The following is a 13,287-nucleotide window of genomic DNA, read 5'->3' as shown; positions in this document are numbered from 1 at the left end:
CTTTCCACGGTGCACAAAGACGCACTCTGTGCTTTCAGTGCTGTGTGAGAGATATTGTTATGATCACCCCTGTTATAGAGATAAGGAAACTGAGGCTCAGAAAAACACGATTTGCCCCCAGACGAGAGCTCCTGGGTTAAAACCCGCAGAGGGTTTCAGGCGGCGCGCAGTGGATACCAGCTGCTGTTGAGGGTGGCGCGGATGAGAAAACAGAGACCCTGCTTTGTAGAATTTGCTACTCTGCATGGTGTAAATACTCCCCGGAGGGCTGATTTGAAGTTCCCAATGTGATGCCCACTGGCTTGTAATTCACAGAAATTTAGCGGCAGACTCTCTTGAGCTGGTGAGGCGTGATGACAAGAGGCCTCCTCAGATCCGGTCTCAGGTGGCTCCTTCTCTCCCTGTCTCCATCGTCGGAGAACATTGCAGAGGCCTCGGACTGCGGGAGTGTGAGACGTTCCATCTTTACTCAAGGACACCTATGAAAATGAAAGCGCTATCAGCAATAAAGAAAAAAGGATAAATGTATTCACTTATGATCTCATATAATTGTTCTACTTATAGAAGTTCTACATACTCCTTATAGGAAATTCAAATAATATACAAGTATGAAGTGCCCCCCCTTCTCCCACTGCACCTAAACCTCTCCCCAGCATCACAACTGATGACTTTGGCAAGCATCCTTTTCCAGACCGTGTCCTTTCAATTCATCGAAAGGCAGCCCCATGGTCTGAAGCTTAGCTTATTTCCAGCTGTGTGGTGCTGGAAAATCCGTGTACCTCTCTGGGCCTCTGTTGCCTCATCAGTAAGACAAAAGGGACTGGATTAGTTCAGGGGTTCTCGCATGTTAATGTGCGTGGGAATCATCCAGACACCCTGCTGGGAAGGTAGAATCCAAGACCAGCAGGTTAGGGGCACCAGGAATCTGCATTTGGATGTGGGTGGTGTTCATGGCACACTTCAGAAAATACTAAGCTAAAACATCTCTGGGGGGGCGCCTGGGTGGCTCAGTCGTTAAGCGTCTGCCTTCAGCTCAGGTCATGATCCCAGGGTCCTGGGATCGAGCCCCGCATCGGGCTCCCTGCTCCGCGGGAAGCCTGCTTCTCTCTCTCCCACTCCCCCCTGCTGGTGTTCCCTCTCTCGCTGTGTCTCTCTGTCAAATAAATAAATAAAATCTTTAAAAAAAAAAAAAAAAGAGGTAGGATGACTTCTTTCTAAAAAAAAATCTCTGGGGGCACCTGGGTGGCTCAGTCAGTTAAGCGGCTGCCTTTGGCTCAGGTCATGATCCTAGGGTCCTGGGATCGAGCCGCACATCGGGCTCCTGGCTCAGCAGGGAGCCTGCTTCTCCCTCTGCCTCTGCCACTCCCCATGCCTCTCCCCCTGCTCGTGCTCTCTCTCTGTATCTCTGGGTGTCTCAAATGAATAAATAAAATCTTAAAAAAAAAACCCAAAAAACCAAAAAAATATCTCTGATGTCTTTGTCAGCTGTAATATTCACTGATTGCCTTATTTTATTTTATTTTATTTTATTTTATTTTATTTTATTTTATTTATTTATTTTTAAAGATTTTGTTTATTTGACAGAGAGATAGAGAGAGCACAAGTAGGCAGAGCGGCTGGCAGAGGGAGAGGGAGAAGCAGACCCCCCACTGAGCAGGGAGCCCGACATGCGACTCAATCCCAGGACCCTGGGATCATGACCTGAGCCGAAGGCAGACGCTTTACTGACTGAGCCACCCAGGCGCCCGCTTTTTTTTTTAATTGTGGTAAAATACACATAACAAAATTATTATAAATGAATTGGACTCTTCTAGATATGTCATAGAAGTGGATTCTTTTTGTGACTGTCTTATTTCACCCAGCATAATAGTTTCAAGATTCATCCATGTTATAGCATGTGTCCGAGTTTTCTTCCTTTTTAAGGCTGAATAATATTCCATCGTGTGGAATACACACACACACACACACACATTACATTTTAATTCATTTAATTCATTCATCTCTTGATGAGCCCTTGGGTTGCTCTTACCTTTTGGTTATTGTAAATAACGCTGTTGTTAACATGGGTGTACAAATATCTCTTCTAGACTCTGCTTTCAATTATTCTGAGTGTGTACTCAGAAATGAAATTGCTGGATCAAATGGTAATTCTATTTTAATATTTTAAGGAATGCATAGTTTTCCATCGTGGCTGCCCCATTTTACATTCTACCACAGTACACGAGGTTTCCAATTTTCCCACATCCCCACCAACACCTATCTCTAGATTTTTGTGTCTTTTTTTTCCCCCCCCATTTTTTAAAAAGAGTAATCTCTGTGCCCCAGGTGGGGCTCAAACTCATTGCCCTGGGCTAAGGAGCTGCACAATCCACCCGTTGAGCAGCAATGCTAGCCCTCTGTTATATTTGTTTAAAGCAGCCATCCTAATGAGCGTGAAGTCTGATTTCTGTCATTTGTGATTAGTTTTCCCTGCGCATCACCTCAAGTCCTTGTTTCCTACAACCTCACACATCCGGTTTGGGGCAAATCCCAGTACTTCCAGCTCCAAGCATTGCCTCCCACTCTGCTGCCACCCAGTGGGTAACCCACCTTGCGCTTGGCTAACTGCCCCTAGCTGGGCTTTGCTTCCCACCCCACCCCCATCCCCCACGGCTTCTTACAGGCTTTCCCCACTCAGCAGGCACAATAATCTTTACAACCATTGATTAAATCATTCCCCTCCCTTGTTTTGAATCCTCCAAAGGCCTCTGTTGTGAACAGAATGTAATCCAAACTCCTCAACCTGCTCCCACAAGATCTGGCTGAGCCTGTCTCTCCAAACCCACCCAGCACTTACCCTGAAGCTCATTCCACTCCAACTTCATTCCTCTCTTGTGTCATTGTGTTCTTCCCCAGGACTTTTACCCTTGCTGTGTTTTTTGTTTTTTGTTTTATGTTTCCTGCTTAGAACAACTTTGCTCATATATCTGGCCCCTTGCCATTTGGATCTTGGATTAAGTGTCTTATACCGTGTTCTGATTACCCCCCTATTCACCCCATTGATGGAGGAGGGATAGCCCTCCCTAAATGGTTTTGGATAGCTGGACACATGACACCAAACCCAGGACAGATGAGACTGACAACAGTCACATGCACTCACAGCCCAGGGGAGGAGACCCCATGCACCACGCAGGTCTCACAGGGTTGCACTCAGGAATACAGTGAACCCGCAGGGGCTGTGCGAGGCAGGCTTTGTAGACACAGGAGCATGGGGTGCTTTGTGATTCCTGAAAAAAGGATGAGATTGACTTGTTTGAATGATTTCATGGGCCCGCAGGGAACTGGAACTTTCGAGAATGAGGGCCACCAGGTGAGGTGGACTGGGTCTAGGAGATAGGGGATGAGGTGGGGGGCAGCTGGTCAACTTCTGCTAGGAAAACTAGTCAAGTGGGGAGGCTGCCCCACTAGGTGAGCGCATACCTGGCCAGAGCACCAGAACTCACACTTAGGCTCACATTTTGGGGTCCAGTGAGGCTCAAAGATGCCCAGGAAACATTGGCAATTTTTGATCTTACAATACATCCACAGAAAAGCCTTTCCTGGCCACCTAAACCAAAATACTACTTTCAATCACTCTGTTATGTACCCTTGTTTAATTGTAGATAACAACTTTCATCATTATCCGAAGTTATATGAAGTGCTTATTTGTAAAATTTTTTTAAAGATTTTATTCAGGGCACCTGGGTGGCTCAGTTGGTTAAGCGACTGCCTTCGGCTCAGGTCATGATCCTGGAGTCCCCGGATCGAGTCCCGCATCGGGCTCCCTGCTCGGCAGAGAGTCTGCTTCTCCCTCTGACCCTCCTCCCTCTCGTGCTCTCTGTCTTTCATTCTCTCTCTCTCTCTCAAATAAATAAATAAAATCTTAAAAAAAAAAAAGATTTTATTCATTTATTTGAGGGAGAGACAGAGCATGAGCAGGGGGAGGGGCAGAGGGAGAGGGAGAAGCAGACTCCCCGCTGAGCCCAGAGCAGCTAACCTGGGTCTGGATCCCAGGACCCCTAGATCATGACCTGAGCCAAAGTGAGGTGCTTAACTGCCTGAGCCACCCAGGTGCCTGAAGTGTTCGTTTTTGATGTACTCAACTCCCCACACCGCTAGAATGTAAGGTCCATGGAGCAGAGCCCTTGTTTATTGCTGTGTATCCAATGCTAGCAAAATGCCTGGATAACATTGGTGCCCAATATATGTATATTTGTTGGATGGATGGATGGATGGATTGATGGATGGGTAGGTGGGTGCATGCATGGATGGATGAGACATGGCCAAGGACTGAAGGAGAGGGAGGGAATCCAAGCTGACTCACAACTTCCTGCCTGAGGGGATTTGTTGGATGGATGGAGGTGCCAATCACCATGATGTGCACCCAGGAAGGAGAGTGGGTTACGAAGCACAAGTGTTTTCAACAGTGCATGTGAGGTGACTGCCAAACATTCGGGGTGTGGGTGGGCAGAGAATTATCATGTAGACAGTTTGATGTAATAGTAACTAATATTTTTAAATTGACATATGAGTTATATTTGTTTCAGGCATGCACAGTAGCTAATATTATAGCGAGCTAGCCAGAAAAATACTAGCTGATCTCCTAAAATGTCTCTTCCAGATACTCCGCCTGGTGGCCCATCCTCACTGGGAAGCCAGTCAGCATGTTCTCTGGAAGTCTTTCCTGGACCTCCAAGAAGAGGTGAGCTATGAGCCATGTAGCTTGTAGAATGCACAAGCCACATGAATCAGACTACCCGACACAGTAGATCAAGCAAAAAAAAAAAAAAAGACATTTATTTAATGTTTGCATATAATAAGAAATCTTGGGCTGGGTGGTTGCAGAGTTGATGTAGTAGATCAACAACACCGTAGGGGCACCTGGGTGGCTCAGTCGGTTAAGCGTCTGCCTTGGGCTCAGGTCATGATCCCAGGGTCTTGGGACCGAGCTCCGCATCAGGCTCCCTGCTCAGTGGGGAGCCTGCTTCTCCCTCTCCCTCTGCCTGCTTGTGCGCTCTCTCTCACTGTGTCTCTCTCTGTCAAATAAATAAATAAAATCTTAAAAAAAAAAAACACCATCAAAGCCCCAACTTCTTACTGGTTCATTTGTCCTGAGACTTGTCACCTCATGTTGCAGGGTGGCAACCAAACCATGCAAGTCAATTCCAAGCAGGGGAGAAAAGAGAGACAGAGGTTTTCTTCCTCGACAGGGTATCGTTTTATTCAGGAATAAAATCCTTTCAATGCGCTTCCCCCTTCCCAGTGGTCATCCCCCTCCCCCCCTTGGTGGGGACTGGGGCACATTCCCAGACTAGCCACTGGCAACAGGCAATGAGATTGCTCACTACTGGTTTAGCCAACATTCATCCTCCCGGGCTTGTGAAGGGACAGCATTCACTGGAACCAAGGGATCAGCACCATTACCTTAATAAAATCAGGATTGTTGGCAAGGAACAAATGAGAATGGGTTGCGGGACAGACAGCACCATCAACAATAACACCAATGATTCTGGACACTTTTCAAGGCTCCTTAATGCACTGGGCATAGCACATGGCCAAATATTGTAACTCCATCTTTGTTCTCATCCTTATTTTAAGCTTTTCTATTTTCCTAATGTTCTCTGTGTCTCAAAATAAGAACACTTTCTCTACAGGAAAAGACTAAGACTTTTACAGAATCCGAACATTACTGTCACAATTATCTTTGTTCAATTGAAAAATGTTTTCTACATGAAATAGAATCACTGTTGACAAAAGAGAAGGACAATTGGTGTGTATTTATGAATCTAGAAGTATTAATATTTATTAATACACATTAAGGGAGCTAATAAGATGACTTTATCAACAGATGAATGGATAAACAAAATATGGTGTATATATATATGTATCTATTCCATATACATGTATACCATATGCATACAATGGAATATTATTCAGACTTAAAAAGGAATGAAATTCTGATACTTGCTACAGCATGGATATACTTTGAAAGCATTATGCGGGTGCCTGGGTGGCTCAGTTGGTTGAGCGACTGCCTTCGGCTCAGGTCATGAGCCTGGAGTCCCGGGATCGAGTCCCGCATCGGGCTCCCTGCTCAGCGGGGAGTCTGCTTCTCCCTCTGACCCTCCCCCCTCTCATGTGCTCTCTCTCATTCTCTCTCTCTCAAATAAATAAATAAAATCTTAAAAAAAAAAATAAAAATAAAGCATTATGCTAAGTCAAATGAGCCAACACAAAAAGAGACTGTGTGATTTCACTTATATGAGATACCTAAAGTAGTCATATTCATGAGACAACAAGTGGTCGCCAGGGACTGGGGTAGAGGGAGGACTGAGGAGTTAGTGTTTAATAGGCACAGAGTTTCTGTTGAGCATGATGGGAAAGTTCTGGAAATGCATAGTGGTGATGATTGCACAAGTTTGCAAATGCACGTAATGTCACTGAGTCCATCAAACACTTTTTAAGTAAAAATGCTAAATTTTAGGTTGTGTATATCTTACTACAGTTAAAAATATGAGTACACGCATTCCTTTCGAGAGAGTCCTGGGATCACATTTAGATCTCTTGTTTACCTTCCTTTGGGCAGACAGTATGGGCCTCTGGTGACATCCAAATATAAAAGGATACATTATTATCTGGACCAGGGTTCCCCCGCCTGGGCACCACTAGCAGTTTGGGCTGGATCATTCTCTGGTGTGGGGTATCCTGGGCACCGTAGGATGTTGAGCAGCATCCCTGGCCTCCACCCACCAGATGGCAGGAGCCTGTCCGCCCCCCATTCCCTAGTTGCTGCAGCCCAAAATATCTCCAGACCGTGCCAGCAATCCCCTAGGGGGGACCCCATCACCCTGCTGAGCACCCCTGTTCTAGGTTACGCATTCACTTCCATACCAAGTTGATTTCCCAGAGACTTTAAGCACGGAACTTACAGAACAGGTAAGTTCTCTGGTGCAGATACGAATCTGCCTTTTTTCAAAGGGGGCAGCCCTGCCTTCTCAAACTGAAACGTGCATGCAAATCACGCAGCAGTCTTGTTAGAAATGCAGTTTCTGATCCAGCAGGTGGGGGAGTGAGGCTCACGTTTGCATTTCCCACCAGCTCCTTGTGAGCCCACAGGGGATTTCAGTGTCTCTTCACCGGGAGGACCCGAGCGAACCGGTGGCTGAGATTGACGCGTGCCTTAGGTGCCCTTGTGGTCTTCCATCAGCTCCTGGGCGTGGACCACCGTTTGAGTAGCAAGGATAGAATAGTCTGTAAGGATAGTTCCCATGTTAGCGCCTCTGCTTCCCAAGGAAAGGGGAGATCTTGATAGAGAAGTACCAAGGTTCCCAGGCTCCATCCAGAAAACCGTCCCATGGATATTGCAGAACAAGTAGGCACTAGACTGTGGTTTGCTTTAACTCATGAGTCCGTGAACGGTTGCTGATGAGTGTCCCACGCACCCCTCATTCCTGCCCATTAGATCCCCGGGAAGCCTACAGGGACTATGTCCGCAGGAAGTTCCGGCTGATGGAAGACCGCAATGCGTGCCTAGGGGAGTGCGTCAACCTCAGCCACAGATACACCCGTCTCCTCCTGGTGAAGGAACACTCAAACCCCATGTGGGCCCAGCAGAAGCTTTTGGACACTGGCTGGGGACAGGCGAGAACCGTGGGACACCAGGCCAGCTTCATCCAGATGGAGACCCTCTTTGAGCCCGACGAGGAGCGCCCCGAGCCGCCACGCACTGTGGTCCTGCAGGGAGCAGCGGGGATGGGCAAGTCCATGGTGGCCCACAAGGTGATGCTGGACTGGGCCGACGGGAGGCTCTTCCAGGACAGGTTTGATTACGTCTTCTACATCAACTGCAGGGAGATGAACCAGAGCACCACCGAGCAGAGCGCCCAAGACCTCATCTCCAGCTGCTGGCCTGAGCCCAGCGTGCCCCTCCAGGAGCTTGTCCGAGTGCCTGAGCGCCTCCTATTCATTATTGATGGCTTTGATGAGCTAAAACCCTCTTTCCACGACCCTCAGGGCCCCTGGTGCCTCTGTTGGGAGGAGAAACGGCCCACAGAGCTTCTCCTTTGCAGCCTGATTCGGAAGAAGCTGCTGCCCGAGCTGTCGGTGCTCATCACCACCAGGCCCACCGCTTTGGAGAAGCTCCACCACTGGCTGGAGCACCCCAGGCATGTGGCGATCCTGGGCTTCTCTGAGGCAGAAAGGAAGGAGTACTTCTACAAGTATTTCCACAACGTGGAGCAGGCTGACCAAGTCTTCCATTTCGTGAGGGACAACGAGCCCCTCTTCACTTTGTGCTTCGTCCCCATGGTGTGCTGGGTCGTTTGCACCTGCCTCAAGCAGCAGCTGGAGGATGGGGGGCTCCCAAGGCAGACATCCAAGACCACCACAGCGGTGTACATGCTGTACCTCCTGAGTCTGATGCAGCCCAAGCCGGGGAGCCCAACCCTCCAGCCCCCACCCAACCAGAGAGGGCTGTGCTCCTTGGCAGCAGATGGCCTCTGGAATCAGAAGATCCTGTTTGAGGAGCAGGACCTCCGGAAGCATGGCCTAGATGGGGCAGACGTATCTTCCTTCCTCAACATGAACATCTTCCAGAAGGATATCAACTGTGAAAAGTTCTACAGCTTCATCCACCTGAGCTTCCAGGAATTCTTCGCTGCCATGTACTATCTCCTGGATCCCGGGGAGGGTGGGTCCGGAGCAGACCGTGACAAGGCTGCTGGCTGAGTACGGGTTTTCAGAACGGAGCTTCTTGGCCCTTACCGTCCGTTTCCTGTTTGGACTCCTGAATGAGGAGATGAGAAGCTACCTGGAGAAGAGTCTTTGCTGGAAAGTCTCGCCTCACATCAAGGTAGAGCTACTGCGGTGGATCCAAAGCAAAGCTCAGAGCGAGGGCTCTACTCTGCAGCAGGGCTCCCTGGAGCTCTTCAGCTGTCTGTACGAGATCCAGGAGGAGGATTTTATCCAACAGGCCCTGAGCCACTACCAAGTGGTCGTGGTCAGCAACATGGCCACCAAGATGGAGCACGTGATTTCCTCCTTTTGTGTGAAGAACTGCAGGAGCACCCTGGTGCTGCATTTGCACGGGGCTGCCTACAGCATGGACGAGGACGATGGGGGGAGATGGGCTTCGGGGCCCCAGACGCTGCCGGCACAGTCGTAAGTACTCGGTGGGGCTCACTCTCCAAGTTCTTGCTCTCAACCGCGTTGGTGTCCTCAACTGGGGTTGATGTTGTCGCCACCCCAGGAGATACTTGGCAATATCTGGAGAAATGTTGGGTCGTCACAACTAGAGGAGGTAGGGGGTTGCTGTGGCATTTGGGGGATGCAGGCCAGGGATGCTGCAAAGACACCCCAGAGTGCCCAGGACGGCCCCCACCACAGAGGATGGTCTGGCCCCCCAATGTCAACAGTGTCCTATCTTAAACAGTACCCATTTGGACTAAATTGGGGCCCCAGTCAAGGACAGCGTATCCAGCCGACAAATATTATCCAGGGTGTTTTTCTATCGGGTGCAGGCAGTGTGAGTAAGCCAACAGTGCCCCCGCCAACCCAGACATCCTAATGGGAAGGGAGAGAGACAATGAACAGTAAATAAAGAAACAGGCAAACAAGCAAAAAAAAAAAAAAAAAAAAAGATCATTCAGGTAGTTTCAGATGGAGAGAAGCATTATAAGGACAATAAAATAGGGTGGTGTTAAGAGAAAGTGATCTGGAGGGCTGGGGGATGGAAGAAGGAAGCTCGGAAGAAGTGACTCTTATGGCTTTTTGGCTAAGACCTTGTGTTGGTTTGGGTTCCCCAAGGAGTAATCTTAGACACAAAGATTTGAATGTAAGTAAAACAGAGGAGGGAAATCATCCTTTTTCCTTCTACCCTCTTAGGTCTTGTATGGAGGCCTGTAAATTAAACAGACAAAAGACAGATTAACAGAGAAAAGCAAAGATGTTATTAGATGTTTATTAGTTCTGGGTGGTTCAGTCAGTAGAGCATGTGACTTTTAATCTCAGGGTCATGAGTTCAAGCACCACATTGGGCATAAAAAAAAAAAGTGAATTAATTCGTCCTCACTTACACCTGGGAGTCCCCAGAGATGAGTAACTCAAAGGGCTGGTTAGAACCTGGGCTTTTATAGCGTCCTAACACAAGAACAATACATTTTTAGAGAAGTGGCAAGACAAAGGAAAAGGACACTGAGTTTCTCCGGAGGTTAATTGTGGGAAGGCAGAAATATGGGGGGAACTAATGGCTGATGTGTTTGTGCAGGTTTGTCTTGGAGCTGTAGGGGTGGAAAATTCTCTTCTTCTCTCTTTGGGTCTCTGGCTGGGCCTAAGAACTAAACTGACATATGACAGATTCACAGGAGAAAAGCAGACACAGTTTATTGAATTTTCACATGTGCTTGGGAGCTTGCACCACAGCAGGAAGCTCTCATTCATTCGGATAAAAAACAATCAACTTGGAAAGAATTGACAGGCCATCTGAGGACACGTCAGGCTGAATTTCCAATCAGCTTTATCATGTCACTACATAGAAAGCTACATTAAAGGATCTCTGAAATTAGGGGCTCCTGGGTGGCTCAGTCAGTTAAGCGTCCGACTCTTGATTTCGGCTTGGGTCATGATCTCAGGGTCCTGGGATCGAGCCCTGCGTGGGGCTCCCCGCTCTGTGGGGCGACTTCTTGTCTCCCTCTCCCTCTGCCCCTCCCCCACTTCACATGCACTTGCTTGGGTGTGCCCTCTCTAAAATAAATAAAATCTTTAAACATAAATAAATAAAATGAAAGATCTTTGCAATTAGGGGTGCGCCTGGCTCAGTCAGTGGAACATGTGACTCTTGGACTTGGGGTCATAAGTTTGAGCCCATTGGGTGTAGAGTTTACTTAAAAGAAAAAAGAAAAGAATTGACAAGACAAAGGGCTTTGGGCTGGGGGGCAGTGCAAGGTGACGAAGTAACAAGGTTGTTTATATAGACTTCTTGGCCCGAAATTCACTCTCTGGTGATCAGCACGCCCCTCTTCCTTCTGGTACAGGGAGGAGACCCTTCACGACGGAGATTGATCCGCTCTCAGGGAAGAAGGGCCAGATGGTGGTGGGGTAGGGGGTCAGTGACCCTCCTGCCTCTGCCTCTTTCTCAGACTCCTTCAGCTCAAGACATCTGAGGTGCCACCACCTCTTGGGGTAGTGTGTTCTGAGCCACCCAGGCGCCTCTAAACGTAGGTTTTAAGACAGACTGTGTAACTGGAAGTAAATCAGGAGGCCCTACTGGCCGCATGTCATACCCTGTGCCGTGTGGTTCAGCCCGTTCTCCATCCCAGGCTGATTCAGAGGGACTGTCATAAAGATTTTAGAGATTCCAAAATTACATATCTCCCAAAATTCCCCAGAAAGTGCAAAGCTTCTAATTATAGCTTGGTCTTTCTGGTCACCAGCCCCACCCAGAAGCTCACCCCAAGTCACCTCATGAGAACAAAAGCTTCTCCTATCACCCAAAAAGTCCAAAGGATTTAGGAGCCCTGGGTCAGGGATGGGGTCAAAGACCACATATTAGAATGAGATGGTCCTAGTGCCCTTACCACTTAGGAAATCACAAAAGTATTAGGGGCTCTGTGCCAGGAACCAGAGGCAGAGACCAATATATATACTTTCTATTCTCTCCTAAGTGGTAATTATAAATGCAAATGCTCGCCAAGGCTAGAGTGGGGGGTGGAATAATGCCCCTGCCCCCAAAGACACCCACACCCTAATCCTGGAATCTGTGACTAGGTCACCTCCCAGGTTAAAAGGGACTTTGCAGGTGTGATTAAATTCAGGATCTTGAGCGGGGGAGATTGTCTTGGATTATCCAGGTGAGACACCCGCCTGGACGCTCACCCCGTGAGACTCCTTTCAGACTTGGGACCTCCAGAACTAGAAGATAACTGACTGAGTTGTTTCAAGCTGCTATGCTCGGGGAACAGGAGTCAGATATCAGCAGGCTGGCCACCATGAAACCATTGAGGTTTCATGGAACAAGGTCATCACACACCCGGCTAGGGGGCTCCGCAGTTGCCTCGTGCTCATGAGGTCCCTGTGCAGCTGGACTTGTTGTTTGTTTTTTTTTAATGTTTTATTTATTTATTCATGAGAGTCAGAGAGAGAGAGAGAGAGAGGCAGAGGCAGAGGGAGAAGCAGGCTCCCCGCCTAGCAGGGAGCCCAATGCAGGACTCGATCCCAGGACCCTGGGATCATGACCCGAGCCGAAGGCAGACGCTTAACTGACTGAGCCACCCAGGCGCCCGGACTTGGTTTTTGAAGAAAGTGTGGAAACCCCTATTTTCACGTGAGGCCTCCTGATGTATAAATCATTGGAGGAATTCAGTTCCCAGGCCACAGGCTCATGATTTCGGGCTCTGGATCTTCAGTAGAGACCTTTGTAATTTCATTAGCTGGGAAGAAAGGGAGGGACTACAGAAAACCAGTAGGTTCATCTGTGTTTCTGGAACGCGAGCAGAACCCCCGGGAGGCTGTCCGAAACACAGATTTCAGGGATGCACCCCGAGAATCTCTGATGAAGTGGGGCTCAGTGCCGGGGCACCTGGCCTCCCCCCCCCACTCTGCTGATTAGTGGAAAAGGATGGAAAAGGGTGGAAAAGGGCTCCCCGGTGTTAAATCAACAAGGAGCAAAGCCTGAACATTTTCTGCCCTGTCTGGGTGGGCTGCTAATGCTTGTGAAAAAAAATATATATAATAATAATAATTACAGTGGGATATTTAAAATACACGCATGAGGGGCGCCTGGCCAGCTCAGTCCGTAGAGCGTGCAACTCCTGCCTCAGGGTTGGGAGTTCAAGCCCTGAGTGGGGCTGGAGCCCACTTCAGAAAAGTAACCAGTAAAGATGACAAACGCTTCGCAAAGCGGGAGGTGACACACGGTCCCCGCACAATCGCTGTGCCGCGTCGGGCACAGCCAGGCTTTGTCCTGTGTCCCCTCCTTGCAGACCCGAGAAGAACGTTTTGCCAGAGGCCTACAGCAAACAGCTTGCTGCCTCTCTGAGCACCAGTCCGAACCTGACGGAGCTGGTTCTGCACCGCAACGCGCTGGGCAGCCGGGGCGTGAGGCTGCTGTGTCGGGGGCCCCGACACCCCGACTGCAAACTTCAGAACCTGAGGTGAGTCCAGGCGGGCCTGCACCCCCGTCTTCAGGGGGCCCCGTCAGAGAGACTAGACGGTGGTGCTCGCGCTCACTGCCCTCACGAAGCACCACAGACTTGGGGGCTTAACCAACAGAAA

General features: G+C 48.9%; 1 protein-coding gene across 1 annotated transcript in view; it reads left to right on the top strand.

Moving 5' to 3' along the window:
* NLRP12 (NLR family pyrin domain containing 12) overlaps positions 1-13,287 on the top strand; it is a 30,784-nt gene that overhangs the window by 758 nt on the left and 16,739 nt on the right. Inside the window, 4 exon segments of the mRNA XM_034986512.1 lie at positions 4,640-4,720; positions 7,481-8,708; positions 8,710-9,177; positions 12,996-13,166. Of these exon segments, the coding sequence (XP_034842403.1) occupies positions 4,640-4,720; positions 7,481-8,708; positions 8,710-9,177; positions 12,996-13,166 (1,948 nt within the window).

The sequence above is a fragment of the Mirounga leonina genome, unplaced genomic scaffold (assembly GCF_011800145.1).
Source record: "Mirounga leonina isolate KUSES-001 unplaced genomic scaffold, KU_Mleo_1.0 Mir_376, whole genome shotgun sequence".
Lineage (NCBI taxonomy): Eukaryota > Metazoa > Chordata > Mammalia > Carnivora > Phocidae > Mirounga > Mirounga leonina.
The sequence above is the reverse complement of the archived record's forward strand: the minus strand, read 5'-3'. Positions and strand labels throughout refer to the sequence as shown.